This window comes from Mya arenaria, chromosome 14 (genome assembly GCF_026914265.1).
Source record: "Mya arenaria isolate MELC-2E11 chromosome 14, ASM2691426v1".
Taxonomy (NCBI): domain Eukaryota; kingdom Metazoa; phylum Mollusca; class Bivalvia; order Myida; family Myidae; genus Mya; species Mya arenaria.
In genome coordinates, this window is record NC_069135.1 from 10,156,380 (window position 1) to 10,174,565 (window position 18,186).

General features: G+C 34.9%; 2 protein-coding genes across 4 annotated transcripts in view; one reads left to right on the forward strand and one right to left on the reverse strand.

Moving 5' to 3' along the window:
* The first annotated feature begins 2,835 nt into the window (after positions 1-2,835).
* LOC128217367 (phytanoyl-CoA dioxygenase, peroxisomal-like) lies at positions 2,836-8,751 on the forward strand. The gene is made up of 8 exons (XM_052924485.1): positions 2,836-2,995; positions 3,851-4,011; positions 4,384-4,552; positions 5,290-5,371; positions 6,557-6,738; positions 7,025-7,174; positions 7,435-7,572; positions 7,988-8,751. The coding sequence occupies exons 1-8, from the start codon at positions 2,945-2,947 to the stop codon at positions 8,060-8,062; spliced, it is 1,008 nt and encodes a 335-aa protein (XP_052780445.1). The 5' UTR covers positions 2,836-2,944; the 3' UTR covers positions 8,063-8,751.
* Positions 8,752-10,228: 1,477 nt separating this feature from the next.
* LOC128217366 (uncharacterized) overlaps positions 10,229-18,186 on the reverse strand; it is a 29,051-nt gene continuing 21,093 nt past the window's right edge. For all 3 annotated transcript variants that reach the window (XM_052924482.1, XM_052924484.1, XM_052924481.1), the window contains exons 5-12: positions 17,888-17,991; positions 16,984-17,208; positions 16,437-16,567; positions 15,849-15,991; positions 15,277-15,361; positions 14,805-14,869; positions 14,077-14,181; positions 10,229-13,423 (exon numbers count right to left, since the gene is read on the reverse strand). In XM_052924482.1, coding sequence (XP_052780442.1) covers positions 13,337-13,423; positions 14,077-14,181; positions 14,805-14,869; positions 15,277-15,361; positions 15,849-15,991; positions 16,437-16,567; positions 16,984-17,208; positions 17,888-17,991 — 945 coding nt within the window. In that variant the 3' untranslated portion in view covers positions 10,229-13,336. The remainder of the gene's footprint in view (positions 13,424-14,076; positions 14,182-14,804; positions 14,870-15,276; positions 15,362-15,848; positions 15,992-16,436; positions 16,568-16,983; positions 17,209-17,887; positions 17,992-18,186) is intronic.

An 18,186-nucleotide genomic window follows, 5' to 3' on the forward strand; every position in this document is an offset into this window, starting at 1 on the left:
GTCAGCAGCATGATATATAGAACCAATGGTCAGCAGCATGATATATAGAACCAGTGGTCAGCAGCATGATATATAGAACCAGTGGTCAGCAACATAATATATAAAACCAGTGGTCAGCAGCATAGTATATAGAACCAGTGGTCAGCAGCATGATATATATAACCAGCAGTCAGCAGCATGATATATAGAACCAATGGTCAGCAGCATGATATATAGAACCAGTATTCAGCAGCATGATATATATATATAACCAATGGTCAGCAGCATGATATATAGAACCAGCAGTCAGCATCATGATATATAGAACCAGTGGTCAGCAGCATGATATATAGAACCAGCAGTCAGCATCATGATATATAGAACCAGTGGTCAGCAGCATGATATATAGAACCAGCAGTCAGCATCATGATATATAGAACCAGTGGTCAGCAGCATGATATATATAACCACAGTCAGCAGCATGATATATAGAACCAATGGTCAGCAGCATGATATTTAGAACCAGTGGTCAGCAGCATGATATATATATATAACCAGCAGTCAGCAGCATGATATATAGAACCAATGGTCAGCAGCATGAGATATATAGAACCAATGGTCAGCAGAATGATATATATAGAACCAATGGTCAGCAGCATGATATATAGAACCAATGGTCAGCAGCATGATATATGAAACCAGTGGTCAGCAGCATGATATATAGAACCAATGGTCAGCAGCATGACATATAGAACCAGTATTCAGCAGCATGATATATAGAACCAGTGGTCAGCAGCATGCTATATAGAACCAGTGGTCAGCAGCATGATCTATAAAACCAATGGTCAGTAGCATGATATATAGAACCAATGGTCAGCAGTATGATATATAGAACCAGTGGTCAGCAGCATGATATATAGAACCAATGGTCAGCAGCATGACATATAGAACCAATATTCAGCAGCATGATATATACAACCAATGGTCAGCAGCATGATATATACAACCAATAGTCAGCAGCATGATATATACAACCAATGGTCAGTAGCATGATATATAAAATCAGTGGTCACCATGGTTTATAGAACCAATAGTCAGCAGCATGATATATAGAACCAGTAATCAGTAGCATTTCCCAATGAGAACAAACATCCTGCTGCAAAATCGTAGTTTAGGAAATGAAAACTCGGGCTTTAATGGAGTTTTAATCAGTAAAACAATAGAAAATTACTTATTTAATGAGCTAGATATATTTTATTTATAGTCTTTGTATTTGTCCATTTGACAGTTTGGGTTCAGGTAATTTGTTGAATTTCATACTTAATTCGTAAGGCTGTAGTCGATAAACATGTACATATGAACCAGCAGTTTGTTACTTTTAAATATTACGAAATATGTATAAAGTATGTGAATAAGTTTTGAAATTCATGAATTTTAACAATCGTAAATGTTGAAAAGAGATATTAGACTGTTGTTAATGAAACGCGGGACATTAATATGAAAACAACGGGTTATAGAACATATATACGTTTACGAAATATGTTTACACTAAAAAGTGTTCTCTCCTATTTTAGGGAATGTCTGGCGTCATAGTCAGACTATAATTATTCCCTGTATTTTCCTGAAGTTTAAAACCAGATTTTTCTTATCATATGAAAAAATTATTCAATTACGGTCATTAATTGACCACACTGTACTAGTTCGTTCATAGATACACATTATCATAAATGGTAACAATAGTTTTATACGTCTTTTTACAACCATATAATTTATCTACCTCAAGTGCAAATTTGCATTGAAGAAACTATTTACATGGATGTGCATTCCACTGGTGTGCGAGTCTGCCATCCGTTACATGCAGCAAATCTGTCTTATGGCAAGGTATAAACGGCGTGTGCGGGTGGGGGTACCAGCTAATCGGGGAAGCTGCTAGCGCGTGTGCGGGGGAGGGTACCAGATAATCGGGAAGCTGCTAGCGCCTTCCTAACGGTCCGCACATCGAGAGATCGAGGGGCATTCCAGAGGGGAAGGGACCAAGCAGACGCGAGTTTTCCACAGATCAGTGTCTGGGTGGAGCATTCCCCGTGGAGCTTGTCCGACAAACAACGATCATGACGCTAAATTGTAATTTATTGTCTAAACTGAACGTGCATACTTGCAGGCGCGGAAGACACAGACGGGATTGGAATGTGCCGATGTAAACGCGCATAGTGGACGTGTGTGTGTGTGTGTGTGTGTGCGTGCGTGCGTGCGTGCGTGCGTGCGTGTGTGTGTGTAAATCCATCAAAACATGCGTGTCAATATATCATTTTAATGTGTTTTCCAAGCCACTTTGTTCATGGTATAGAAATTGTTCTTTTTCCTCATAAATACATATTCAATAGATATTTTTGTTATTCTGCTTTTCCTGGTATTACGTATTTATTTTAAATTTAATTTTACCATGACCATGTAAGGTGCAGTTTTAATTGCTATTTTCTTATCCTTTCAAAAAAACTTAAATAACAAAATAAGGGGCTCACTTTTCTTGCTGCGATTTTAATAAAAGCCGAAAAGTTTTAACAATTATTTTAAAAGGGGCGAAATAGCAGGGCAGAAGTTAACTTCTCATGGGGAAGGACCGAAATGGTCAGGGTAAGAAATGTCCGAATACCAGAGCAGGTATGCCCCAAATCTAAATACAAAGACACTATTGCAGGGTATCTTCAAATCAACCACATCAATAGACGTAAAATTCCTGACGTTTTTGACTACCTATGGCTACAGTACGGCACAGAATATTGCTTTTCTTCAGAATTATGTATAGTTGGTATTAACCTAAAATATTTTGCAAATTTTACATATTGAAACTTTAATACGGATCGTCAGTGACCCAATTAGAATATGTAAACAAACATCAAAGTTCATGGTTTTTGCGTGAACATTTGAAAGTTATCACGTAGTCTTAAGTTTGAAAGTATCAACGATGGCAGAGAGACTGAAGACGATTCTTGGCCATGTTGGTAGCAGGGATGTCGTATCCTTTTGAGTTTTGTGATGAATAAATGTCATTTTGCCAAAAATACATGTTCAGATATCATAAAACAGGTTCAGATATCTGAACATGTTTTTTGGCAAAATGACATAAATAAATATGTGTTTAATAGTAGGCAATATTATTTTCGTAGAATTTGAATTTATACAGGAATAATTTTAAAATTGTGGCCGCAAGGATTCTTTGCGCAACGACAGTTTGCTACTTTTTGCTGGGATGGTGGACGTCTCAAGGCTGCCATAGTAAAAAAAATTGTCAAAAGACTCATTGACGGCCATTTAGATGGACTTCAATCTTTTAACAACCATTCACTTTGAAGAACTCGATCGCATGGGTTTTCACTTATAGCGGCTACTGTTGATTCAGACTTATTTTACAGCACATATACGCCAAAAACACAATGCTAAAATCAATGGCATATGTTGGTGGTACTTCTGCACCTAGCCACAATAATGCTTGTTTAGGGATCTTTTTTTATAATTTGGGTATTCATTTTTTTCGCCACATGTCGACTGATTCATACCAATGTAAAATATTTTCCTTGACCGTAAATCCACAATAAACACTGCAATGTTAGCGCTGGGATCTGTCATTCTGGGCTAGGAAAACAACAAGTGGGAACTTTTATGATCATCTATACATACATGTATATGAGCTTAACCAGCTATGTTCTTAATGAGCCATGACTTAGACTCGCCATGACCTTAACCATCTATTTATGACTTTAAACAGCCATGTAGCACACTGAGGTGGTCAGTGGTACAAACCAGAATACATGTACAAGTGACATGATCATATGATCATTTATTCCATGTATGACCTTAACCAGCCATGTAGCATCCTGAGCCAGTCAGTGGCTATGCACTCCCCAGCTACCATTACACAGTGGAGCCTAAGGCCAAACAGAAACTGACAGCTGAGCAGAGAAAATTCTATGAGGAGAATGGGTTCCTAGTCATCAGAAACCTTGTGCCCAAGTCTGAGTTAGAGAAATACAGGTTTGCATTCTTTTACATGTTTATAGGCTTAAAAATTTAGTTTCATTGGTGGCAATGGTTAGAGTAATCAGATCAGAGGGTGCTGGGTAAGATACATGTACCCAGATATCAGAGCTTCATCCATGGTTATTACCCAGGAATGGCTAATGTTTAATGACATGTATTTACAGTCGAAATCCATTCTGTCGATAAATGTTATTTCTATTTAACATGTACATGGAAGAAATAAAAAATTATGTTGGTCACTTAAACTCTACACTTTGTCGAAAATGAAGTTGAATCAAGAGAAAGCATAATTATGTTGGTTGGGTATCAGTTGTATATTATCATATATAATTAGTTAATAACAAATGGAATAATACTTTTATACAGGAAGCGTTTTGAGAAGATCTGTCGGCGGGAGGTGGAGGTCCCGGGCATGACTATAATGCGGGATGTGGCCATTGCCAAGTCTGAGTTTGTTCCGGATGAGAAGGCTGTCACAAAGATTCAAACCTGGCACACTGACGAGGTTCTCTGGGAGTTCTGCTGCCTGCCCCAGGTCAGAGGAACTGTTGTTAAATTGATTTTTAATTGTGGTATTTTATTGTTTGTCTGTTGTATGGCGACAGTATGAATGAAATAAATAAAATTCAGATTATGAGAACTAGGATAGACCATGAAAGTACAGCATACTTATTCACAGTGAAGTGTTGTTTTAAACTTGCTGAAGAAACAGCAGGCCGGAAGAGAGAGTAGGAGATTCAAGGGGCTCTGGTGAATTGGAGAAGCGTGTATTTTGAATAAACTTCTAGGTTCTCTAGCATGCTAGGTATAAGGCATCTGTGCACAGGTGACAACTGCCTGAGATAAACCAGCACTTTTTACTCCCAATTTTCCCAGTAATACCCTCTGTGAGGGAGCTGCTGGTATTATATTATATTGTCCTTACTCCTTAGTAATTTGCGTCCCGGGTTTGAACCCTCAACTCCCCCCTCCACAAGCAGATGCTCTACCACTCTTTTCAGGGCAGGTTGTTTTTGAGTTAGCATCTTTGTAAAGACCAAAGTTAGGAAAGAATCAGACTGAGCTTCACTGATTACTAAACTTACACAAGTATTTCTAGTATGTAATGCATTTTCAAAAGTGCTTAAGGTGAAGAATGTACTTACTAGTAAGTGAATATGCCTATTCATTGTTTTTTTTGGGGTTGTTGTTGTTGTTGTTGTTGTTATCCTATATTACCACACTACTGTTGAACAAACAGTCTAAAGTAAAACCATTTTCATGTATTACCAGGTAGTGGACTATGTGGAGTGTTTTCTGGGCCCGGACATCATGGCCATGCACACGATGCTCATCAATAAACCTCCAGATCAAGGTATGTTGTCCTATAGTTGAGATAACGTTTAGTATTATTATGCCCCCACAAAGTGGCGGCATATAGGGTTGCCCTTGTCCGTACGTACGTCTGTCCGTACGTACGTACGTCCCGAAGATTGTTTCCGATCTAATTCTTGAAAACCGTTTGTCCAATCCTCACCAAACTTTAAACACATGTTTGTGACCATAATATCTTGATCAAGTTCGATAGTCATGGAAATCGCTTTAGTCATTTAGGAGTTACGGCCCTTTTTTGCCAAAAATACTTCAAAAATATATGTTTCCAATCTAATTCTTGAAAAGTATGTGTCCAATCCTCACCAAACTTTACATACATGATTGTGACCATAATATCTTGATCAAGTTCGATAGCCATGGAAATCGCTTTTGTCATTTAGGAGTAACGGCCCTTTATTTGCAAAAAAAGACTTGAAAAATACGTCCCGAAGATTGTTTCCGATCTAATTCTTGTTTAAATTATTATTTATGATTAAATTTACATCAGCAAAACCAAATCGTAAACATTTTATGAAGAAGTTTACATAAGGTAAAGTTTTAAACTATATTGTTTTGAAAATATAGGTTTATATAATACATGATGATGAGGATTGATTTTGACCATGAGAGCTGGCTACAATTACAAACTTATCAGAGTTAAAAATATCAAATTGATATTTCAGGGTTTGAAACAATTATCATTTTTATTTGCTGATAAGTCTCTATAAACCACTAAAACAAATACTTGTTATAAAGGGAAATAATTCTATATTAGTGATAATAGTTGTGATTTATTGTTGATAAGATATATTTATATATTTATCATTGCTTGCTACTTGTTTAATTTCTATAATAATACACATTGATTCTGCATCTGTAAACACTTGAATTATGATTGAATCCCTTCAGTTAACTAAATATGAAGTGGATTTGAGTTTCATCAGATCAGTGATTTTAATTAAATTGAAAGTGTTGGTGAACATGTACATGTGGTATCAGCTACTATAATACAGTGGCAAAGATTTGTAAACATTGGCAAAATTTGGAAATAAAGTACTGCTTTGAAGCTGACAATTGGTCTTTTGCAAGCATAAGAGATGAGTAAACAATGAGCTGACACCATAGGCTGATGAAGCCGGAAGTCAGAAGAGGAATATAGTTAAATGTTTTTTTATTATTACTGCAGGCAAGCTGTCATCACGGCATCCAATGCACCAGGACCTGTACTACTTCCCATTCCGGCCGGTAGACCGTATTGTGTGTGCATGGACAGCCATGGAGAAGGTGAACCGTGACAATGGCTGTCTTGTAGTCCTGCCCGGCACCCACAAGGGGGAGCTACTTCAGCACGACTACCCAGAGTGGGAGGTAGGAAAAAATAAGGCATTGTTTAAGAGGTTTGCTGGTCGATACAATGTTTCAATATAGTTGCCATCAAAAAAATATAACCACTACCAGGTATTTGTGAAACATTTAAGATGGATGATTAAGAGATTATAAGAAAGTTGACTGTTGTTTGCTGTTTTTGCATTTTGAATAGAAACACATATTTTTGTGTCTTAATAGCATCAAGAATTACATTACCCAGTTAGGTTAAATAGTTATTATAGATCAAAACCTATCGGACTGTACTTAATCTATGCACATTATATAGGGAGGTGTGAACAAAATGTACCATGGTGTGCGTGACTACAAGCAGGACCATCCGAGGATCCACCTGGAGATGGAGGCCGGCGACACCGTGTTCTTCCACCCAATCCTCATACATGGATCTGGAGCCAACCGCACAAACGGCTTCAGGAAGGTAAGGTTAGGTTTTGTAGCCTGTGATGCAAAGACATGACAACATTGTACGCCTTTCAACTTACTAGTTATAATAACACTGTTGTGAATAATTGAGCATGTATATGTTGTTGATTTGAATAATTATACTTAAAATTTCTTTTGGCAAATCTTACATGTTCCTTACATTTGCTGAAGTCTTAAAATAGTACTACAAAGAATCTTTCTGAACAAGATGTGCTTGACCATTCCCCATTGGCCAATATACATGTGTACCTGCAGGCTATCTCGTGCCACTACTCGACGGGCCAGTGCCACTTTGTGGACCTGAAGGGAACCGTACAGGAGAAGATCGAGGATGAGGTGCTGGAGTTGGCAGAGAAAAAAACAGGCATTCCTAAAACACAGATCAAGTATGAGGTAGGTACCTGTACATAATATTAGTGTTTGCACCAAGACAAGTGTACAAGCCCCAAATTCTCGAAGAAGCTTAATATATTTTGTTTCATTTAGCTAAATTACTTACTGTACGAAGATGATTTTCATGAAGATAATTTCCTTTATAATTCTAAAAAAATTCTGAAAATGTTAAATAATACCAAACAAAAAAGTGAGCTTAGCTTGATTACGTTAGTGGGGACTTAAGATTCTTGGAGAAATTGGAGCCATTTATAATGTTTATAACTTTGTTCTGTTTTGTCTAATACAGATATTTCTTTTTTGTGTTCAGTAGCCAATACTTATTCTTTGAAACATGAATTTTCAATGTGTGCATTGACATCCTAGACAAGAAGTTTTCTACATGTATTTAGGAACCTATACGTTTGTTTTCCAGGACATCTGGAAGTTCCGTTCTCGGATTGTGAAGGGGACCAGGTCTTGGGACGAAATGGAGGCTAATAGCAACTAAATTAATGGAATAGACATGTGTGTTTGAGGCTATTGTCAACCAAATTAGTGATAAAATGTGTTCCACGCACTTACCGGTACTGTGATTTGAGAAGACTGTGATTTTATAAAAATACAAAACTTAATACACTTTAACATTAATAATGAGAAATGAATAAAAGTTTTATATTAGTAATTAAGGTACAATTGTTCATTTATCTAACCAAAGTAAAGCAATGAAGTTGTAAGTAGCTGTTTGCACTTCTTATCCAAAACATTGTAAATTATGGAAATGAAGTCATCACTGACTAGAATGTGTGAATTTAAAGCATCACTATGTATTTATATTTCAGTTGCTATTTTCGTTTTAGGGTACAGTATTATATATTGGCAATCTGTCTTGTAAAAATATCTGTTTTGATAAGAAAAAAGAGGAAGTTTTGTCATTGCCAATGTTCCTATGTCATCATTGGCATGCTACCACTTTAACCATATGCTAACTTACAAACATTGCAAGATATTCAATTAGTACACATGTTCTATGTTGCCAGAGACTACAACTCCGAATGTTATTATTGTCGTGACATGCCCATTACAGATGACACCCCCCACCCACCCAAAATAGATGAGTGTTGGTAGAGTTCTTGTTATTCATATGAGAATTAGTTTTGATTATTTGAAATTTGTTACAGAAATAAAATATTAATTGTTTGCTTTTATTGCCTACCTTGCCTTTGCCCCCGACTTGCTGCAATTGGTTAATTGTATTTAATGAATTTACAGTAATGATAGAAATTGTGTAAGCATGTTTTTCAATGATTTCTTGTTATTTTAAACTCAGACCGGATATGACTTGGACCCAATATGCCGCAGACATGTACAATTAACCATTTAGTTCGAAGTACGAACTGCCACAATGTTGTAAAAGGCTAAATTTAGAATGTTTTCTATATGCTTTTCCTATGTTAAGACTTGATTTCTTGGCTTTGTACACATTGTGCAGCTTCTTAGGGTGAATATTTGTGGCAATGTTAATTCCTCATTGAAAGACCAAGTTACAGCCTAGATAAACCAATATACTAGGAATTTGTACCAATGAGCCTTAATTGTGACCTTGACCTTTGAAATACGAACATTAGTCTTGTAAGTGACAAACTGTCCTCTCATGGTGAACATCTGTTATTCTAAAATCTCCTTTTGCATGACCAAATGCCTCCCTTTATTCTGCTGAGACCGGTTTGACCAGTAATGTATGAGAATAAAATAATGACATAAAAAACAACATTTTATTCAGCATCGTTATTGACTTTAACCAACTTCATTTATATTAGCAATTGATTTAATCACTTAGATCATAAACATTTTCTTTGAGTTAATTTATTTTGAATTGAAATATATATAATAGAATATTTTCAATATTCTCACCATGTGTGATGATTAATAAAGGGGATGTGATTATCAATGAATACATATATGTTTAAAAGAATAGTTAAACAATAATTGTTTCAAATTGAAAGAGAAAATGCATTGTGTATAAGTTCACATTGTCATCTTGTCCCAGGAAGTTATATCAAAGCAGTATTTTTAAAACATAACAAATATCATAATATTTTACATCAAAATATGGATCACACAGTTATAGTTATACACATTGTAGGCATGTACCGGTATAGTAATTAATTTGTTTCAGTTTTTCGCTGTCATTCCTCAATATTTTTATACAATTGACTTTTTTTGTTAAGAAAAGTTATGTTTTTTATTGCTCACAAGTCCTTCCTTCCATTAAACTAATCTTTCAAATTTGTTAAAAAAAAATAATAAGGTTAATAAGGTTCCATGTTTTGTTCAACTTATGTTTTTCTGTATAGTAAGTACATGGAAGAGCATTATGTTTGTGTTAAAGGCTCTTTCAACAGGCTTGACACGTTGCCATTTGGCGTCCAATTCTCTTAATTGGAAACAATGGGAAGCTGGGTTATGGCTCTTACAACATGTATATAAGAAACACAACTACATTGCCATGCTTATGTTGATGCTCAGGTTTCACACATTCCTTTCAAAACTTTTCATGTTCTGTGAAAAAAAAATCGCCAATTTTTCATTTTTGTTTTCAAGGGTAATAAATCTGACACTATTTAAGTTGCATAAGGCATAATTTTACTGTAAGTAAACATATAAAGCTTAAAGTAGATATCATTTAAGTTTATTACGAAAATCAAAAAAAAATGTGGATAGACAGGAAGTCAGATGGACAGACAGAGGTATTAAGTGTGTATAGGTATTAAGTGTGTATAGGTATTAAGTGTGTATATGTATAGGTATTAAGTGTGTATATGTATAGGTATTAAGTGTGTATATGTATAGGTATTAAGTGTGTATATGTATAGGTATTAAGTGTGTATATGTATAGGTATTAAGTGTGTATATGTATAGGTATTAAGTGTGTATATGTATAGGTATTAAGTGTGTATATGTATAGGTATTAAGTGTGTATATGTATAGGTATTAAGTGTGTATATGTATAGGTATTAAGTGTGTATATGTATAGGTATTAAGTGTGTATATGTATAGGTATTAAGTGTATATAGGTATTAAGTGTGTATAGGTATTAAGTTCAGGATAACTCGGGCTAACGTAAGAAATAAAACTATATGATAAAGATTGCATAAACACATGGGGTCTCAGCCTTCTGTAACTTAACACATATTACATGCACATCTCATATGTCCATGGAGCATGTGGTCCAATCTTCGTGTTAACATCAGTCAAAACATAAAAAGAACAGACAGTTTTTGTAAAACTTTATTCCCATTTCTTACATCAAAATAAATGGTAGAGACAAATTCCAAATTTCAATACCTTCACATATACAACAATATATAGTATGGTTTTATGTATACTTAATTGTAAAGCAACATCTTCATTACAAAACACAACTCGTAAATTACTTAACTTGGAAAAACAAATATATTCTTGTAATTGAATGAACAAACACTCCAAAAACAACGAAGTCATAAAACATCAATAATACTAGAAAGTGTAAAATAAACAATCAAAATATAAATATCAAAATAATATTGAGATTTCGACATAGATATATTATATACAGTATAGGATCTGTCAAGGGTTGTCATACAATTCAAAATTTTATTCAACAAATTCTAAAAATATGTAAGTAAGCAAGCCTTTGCTTTTGGTATGACATATATATATATAAATATATGCAATATGACTTATGGATGCTTCTTAATATCATTTCATTCTGTCCAAAACTTTTTAAGTTACCACGAAAAGTTAATAAAATTGTTAATTTGATAAATCAAATGTACGTGCCAATATTTATGTCTGAGTTATATTACTTGTCAAAAAGAATTCTTTTGGTAATGCGAGTGATTGTATGAAGATTGAAGTTGATATCTTTCATAATTTTCATTTTTCTGAAGTATTAAGATAGACATAAATGATATGAATGGACAGATGGCGAATACTAAAAGCACTAACTGACTAAGAAGATGTTGAAAAATGTTACAATTGAAAATGGTCTAATAGAAATCTTACAAATACTAGTACCGTTGTTTTAACATTAATAGCATATGCCTTGTTTTCTGAATAATATGGCTAATGGTAAACAACAAAAGCTTACTTTATTTACCTTACAATGAATTAAATGGTTTGGCATCATATTGTTCTAAAGTAAGGCACACTCCATACACCACTTCCGTTACATTAAACTAATAATGGCACACTCAATACACTTTTACATTAAACTTTTAAAGGCACATACCAGGTAGTTATATTAAAACATTATTGCTTATGACAACAGCAGAATATGTTTACAGCAGTAAATATAAAGATAAATCACAACACAGTTGCATGGAGGGAGCATACACAACATAAGCACCACAAACACAACAGTAGCACAACAACATCCTTGTCTAGGTTGATGGTAATGATGTCATGTTGTGCAACATCAGAACTGTTTTCCAATAAACTCACTCCATGTCCTATTCTACTATTGTTTGCAAATGAACTTAGCAAAGCGTTCTTGTCAATCAGTTATTAAGATCAAGTTCACATTGGGCCGATTATTCAAACAGTGTTAACAAAGTTATTTATGTCATCGCTGTTGACATTCAACTTATTGCTGTGGAAGTTTAACAGATACACTTGTGATTGGCTGTATTTCTAACAAGATTAGAGACAACTGTTTCAGCTGTACTTGTTTATATTTGAATATGTGAGTACATCCACACATATTTAATGTTCTGAAGTTAACAACGATGTTGTTTAACATGTTGTTAAAATTAACAACAAGGTTCTGAACAATCAGCCTAATGTCATTTTGCAATGATGCACCAGTTAATTTGTACCGCTTCAGAGATTTTTCTGTAAACATGCAGACATTATGAGCCTTATCAAAAGCTATGATTTAATTGACCAGTTGATGTATAACTAATGTAAACTGTACATGTACGAATGCCTTTAGGGCCATGAGCCTGCGCCTTTAGTAGCTAGCTCATGGTGATATGTAAAAAATAAGCAAAATCGCTAAAGCCTGCAATCAGTTTCTTCCGATGTTAGAGTTTATTGACTGGCTTAAACATGTTGCACATTATTTCAAACTCACTTGCTATATTTAGGCAGATTTAAAGCCATGATTAATCAGTGCACCACAGACTTGAACTCTAAGTTCATTTGCAATCGGTAGCCCATAATCTGAATTACAAGTTGGCAGTGACTTTAGACTAGTATATAGATCATCAATAATTAAATTAAATTGAGCAAATTGTTGATTGGGTTTCAACAGCAGAAACTCCGTATAAGACAATAATTGTAAAAAGTAATATCATATACAAAAGAGTTATAAATAAAATCAGATGTTATTGTAAACTTATAAAAGAACAGAAATGAAATAAAAAAAATGTGGACAGACAGTAAAATTCACAAACCCCACAGTTATGATATTTTCCAATTTCTCTTCTTTACCATTTTAAGCTCCAAATAAATATTATGAGTATTTACTGGGTACCAAAATATATGACTCATATGTTTACACTGTCATCCTCCTGTGGCAATGCTATCAACTTCTAAGAATATCATGACAAACATTAAAAAATGTATAACATATTGCACCACTCATTGTGGACGGTCTGTCAAACGATAAGTCATAAGGCACATCATTGAGTATCGTATAGAGATAAATGTAGCAGTTATTCCTCCTTCAGTATATCCCAGTTTGAGTTAGGTGCACACATGTCCAGCATGTCTGTCCATCTAAACTGCAAACAATATGACATCAAGTTTTCCCGCTAGGCGATCGTTTATGTACAGACTCCTTCATCACACTGATCACATGGAATGGATCTGTGTTTGCATTAGGTGTCTGAAATAGGACAATGACTTCCAGTATCTGTATCAAGATTTCCAGTGGTTATCTCATGAATAAATTGAAAGTTGAACAAAATACCTGCATGTAATCTCATACTTAATACCTTTAGGGATACATATACAAAACATTTCAACTTATTCAATGTTACACCATATCTATGAATGTTTGGTGCATTGAACCAAAGATATCATAAATATCAAATTGAATTTATTAACTAACAATAACATCATTAAACTTAATGAGATACACGTATATCCAGATAAGAAAAAACGTTCGTTAATCAAGCCAGAAACTGAAAAGAAGCAAACTTTTATATCAATAAGTATATGTGACAATATGTGACTCCTCTGCAAAAATGAGTCCTGTTGGGTATTCCCTTCATTATCAAAGAATTAATTTAAACCAGGTGATATGATTTTAAAACAATCTTTAAATAATGAATAAACATTAGATGTTTTTAACAAACATTATTCAAAGAAGATATTGATTGTCTGCAGATGAGGTTTGATTTATTACACAAAAGAAAGGGTTGCTGTTTCTCAAAAGGACTCGTTTTAGCTGTCAACATCACATATACTATGTTCAAAGTAGGTAGCCAGTCAATCAATCAAGCAGCATGAAGAAAAATCCAATAAAACCAGTCTTACAGTAAAGAGCTCGAGAGAGCTGATATCTGCTCGGTTGTCTGACACAATCCCACGTGTGATGATGCGAACGTACGCCGGCAGAGACTGACTGCTTGTGTCACCGGTCTGTAACGTACAGTTCATAGGCAGTGTAGAATACAGCCAAACATACAATTTTATCTCAATATACAATATCAATAGCTTCATATTTCACAACCGTTAACACCATTATACAATGTCATGGACTTATTATTCATTAAGCAACAGAAACACAAGCACCACAAAGTGAACACCTGTCTGTTATTTAACAGATGAAAAACGGGCATAACTCAAGCAATTATTACAGTCAGAGTTATGAGCCTTGCTTTACATGTGCATACTGTCTCTTGCAACACTCATAACATCTTTTAAATATCTTTTGTTATTTAAGTTTATTTCATTGAAGTGTGTGCACAATGATGCCCCAGACGACATACAAGGCATTACCTCAACATTACCTCAACCTTTTCTATGAAAAACAGACCAGTGAGTTTAAAAAAAGATATATGTTAACAACTTTAAAGTCCCTATATGAAATATCCATAGAATGAAATATATACAGTTTTAGGAGCTTGTATAAAAGCACAATGAAGGATTTCGGTATGGTCAATTTCAAGCTGACATAAAGAGAAAGTAATGTAGACTGCATAAGAAGAAATAATATGAAGATTTATCTTATGACCTTGAATATTGTACTAACTGAATCTTACCATGCTTGGGAAGGCTGCCCCTGAGCTGAAGCACATTGTCCCATTCTGCATGTCATCTAGGAAACCTTGGAAATAAATACAATAATCTTTTACCTACATTCAATATTAAATAAATCTATGCTTCATATTTCAAAGAGGCACAATTTGATGCAGTTTTTTATTTTTATTTTTATTTATATGGGTTATTATGTTATATGCATTTGACTTTTAAGATCAAAACAATAGCATATAATTTGTGTACAGATAAAGAATAATTTGGCACTTTTTACTTTCTCATGGCCCCTCAAAAAGGACACCATTACTGGTTTCTACCAAAGACACAGACTCAACAGTGATGGAAACCAGTTTTTAGCTACACATCTTTACAATCAAGCTAAAATTTAATTTTTAAATTATAAATTGTGAATAATATCAATGTTTGAGGAGGGGCAAACAAACATAAAATGTACATGTTTAATTCAGTATTACAGACCTCTGAGAACGAAGTACCAGAGCAGGAAGAAGTCTCTGTCCGCCCGCTCACTCACAATCACCATCTCATTGTCCTTCTTTGGAACCTGGCCATGCAATATTTACATTTAGTTCTGAACCATACATACATTAATGTCACTTTGATAATGCAATATTGAACTGAACTATTTCTGAACCATTTGTACATTAATGTCACTTTGATAATGCAATATTGAACTGAACTATTTCTGAACCATTTGTACTTTAATTTCACTTTGATAATGCAATATTGAACTGAACTATTTCTGAACCATTTGTACACTATTGTCACTTTCATAATTAAATGTTGTATTGAACCCATATGAATTTTCTGATGCTGTTAAACATCATTCATTTGTTATTTGAAATACACAAACTTTGTCTTTATACAGGAAGGATCTCAGTTGAAATCCTTTATAGGTTTTTTTATACTACTGAGGCAAGTTTATGAGAGCATAATACAGTTGTCAATAATTCAGTGTCATTTATTTGACCAAATTTTTTAAAATGAAATTCTATCATATTGGATTTTTCACATTGATTCCATGCACTCACAATGTTAGCAAAGGCAACTGCTGACCCGTACTGCACGGTAAGCCCCATGATGGCATGTAGCTGAATGAGATCAGAGAAGTAGTTCCGCTTGGGGAAGTCACCGCTGTAACGCATGGCTGCCTCACGCCACTGGTCCTGGAAGCCTAGGGAAACAACACATGGGGATTGTAGGGATTTGATGAGATACTTTTTTTAAAGAAAGTTAAAGCAAAAGCACAAAATATGTTCCAAGAATACGTTATATATGCACAGGGGCACTTGTCCACTGAAGTTGTGAAAGTTGGTAGTAAAAAAAAACCCATTGATATGATCTTTATCTCAATTTGCAACTATGCTCTGCTTTGGGCTGCACTTTACCTGCACTATTCTCCTGCCACCTTCTATGTTATTTCCCCGCGCCCATTAAGTTGTGCATGTGGGGATGGACCTGAGAGGCCCCAATGTGGGGTAGCAGGTCCTAGTATGAACTTGTGTGTCACCTACCCTGTATCTCTCCTTGTCCATGAAGCTATGCAAGTGAGGATGAACCAGTGAGGCCCCGGCATGGGGTAGCAGGTCACAGATGGTATAAACTTGTGTGTCACTTACCCTGGTATCTTTCTTTGTCCATGAAGCTATGTAAGTGGGGATGGACCTGAGAGGCCCCGGCGTGGGGTAGCAGGTCCCATATGGCCGATGGGTAGACATAGTTTTGGTCCGCCTGGTTCACCTTCTCAAACCTGCCATGCGGGAATGTTGTAAGTTACAGTTTCTTTGGGGTAGAGTACATGTTCTGATGGACAAGAGAGAACTGAGTTGACTGGCACCTCAGATAGGTAAGGTAGATATACTGTATTTCTACTCCTGCATTGTGTCCTTATCATGTGGTTGACAAATGGTTGAGTGCCAATCTTGAGATGACTCAATTACAAACAAATGGATATTATTGCTACTGTAGTTTTTAACATGAAAAATTTTAATAAACTGAATGTTACAATCCAGTGAGTAACTACACGAATAAGATAAACTACAGTCAACTGTCTAGATAATCCTTTATAGACTTTCATATGTTGTGGCAAAATGATTCCTTATGATTAAAACTCATGAAAGTCTTAAGTACATTTGACTGATCTACAACCATAACTAAAACATTTACCACTTTAAGAGTGTTTCCATGAGATCAAGGAACTCTTCTTGGGTCCAGTTGATTGGGTCATGCTTTTTCAGCAGTACAAGGTCATGCCAGCGGTCCAGCTTGAACGTGTTGGCTGCCGTGAATGAGTGCAGGCCTTCTACTCGTCCCAGGGAGTCACGTGCCGTGTACTCGTGGTAACGACAGAAGTCACATCCCTCTTTTGTCTGGGTGGATAGTTCCTCGATGCTTAAAGTTTAGTAACAATTCTAATTAATAATTTTAATCGACTTTTCATGTAAATGTTTTTACTTTTGTAATGCAAAATTGCACTGTGATAACTTTTGGTATTCATTTATGTAAAGATAAAAGAAGCTATGAGCAGAAACAAGTCTTCCAATCTATTTATATATATATATAATGGTATTGCTCTGGGCAGGAATTCATAAAAGTTTTTAAGTCATATTCTAACTTAAGTCACTGTCTTATTTTCATTGCCCTTATTGAGAAAAAAAAACATACTTCAATGTTAAAACACTTATACATTTCATTTAATTTGACTATGAACATTTTAAGAAATTGACTAGTCAGGAATTGACTTAAAATGTTAAATGAATACCGCACCTGGAAGTTTCACAGGTACATTTATGCTGTTTTTCTAATGAGATTTTAGACATGTGTTTCAGCTGTACTTGTTTTATAAAAGATATATGAGCGAATCATAAAGAATTTCACCAACAAAATTTAAATACAATGTCATTATTCACTTTGTTTACTTTAACAAAGTTCTGAACAAGGGGCCATCGTTTGGTGGTTGCTGTTCTTAATTCAACTATTAAAGATCATGTATGAAACATTTATTAAAGTACACCGTTCTACCAAGACTCCTGATTTCTATCTTCTAAACGTTCACTGGTATCCCACTTACTACTGTCTCTCTGGCTTTTCTAGTTTAGGCAAGGGACGTTTACTCCTGAGGGGATTGAACACATTCTCTTCTCGAGTGTACTTGTTTCGGATAAACACCATTCTCTGAAATAAAACATTTCATTGTGACATACAGCTATGAGTGTAACAAGAGGGTGACTTATCCAGGTGTCGCAATCGCTCTGGTCAAAGTGGAGGAAAGTTTATAGGAAACTTTCTCAATTGATTATAAACCATTGAGGATAGTTTTAAAGAATCCACCCAACTAGTTTGAATAGCTATAACTAGGTATGTTCTCTA

Coding starts and splice junctions, on each gene's coding strand:
- LOC128217367 (XM_052924485.1), top strand. CDS start 2,945: ATGGCAGAGAGACTGAAGACGATTCTTGGCCATGTTGGTAGCAGGGAT. Junction 2,996..3,850: donor ATGTTGGTAGCAGGGATGTC/GTATCCTTTTGA, acceptor CCAGCCATGTAG/CATCCTGAGCCAGTCAGTGG. Junction 7,175..7,434: donor GCACAAACGGCTTCAGGAAG/GTAAGGTTAGGT, acceptor GTGTACCTGCAG/GCTATCTCGTGCCACTACTC.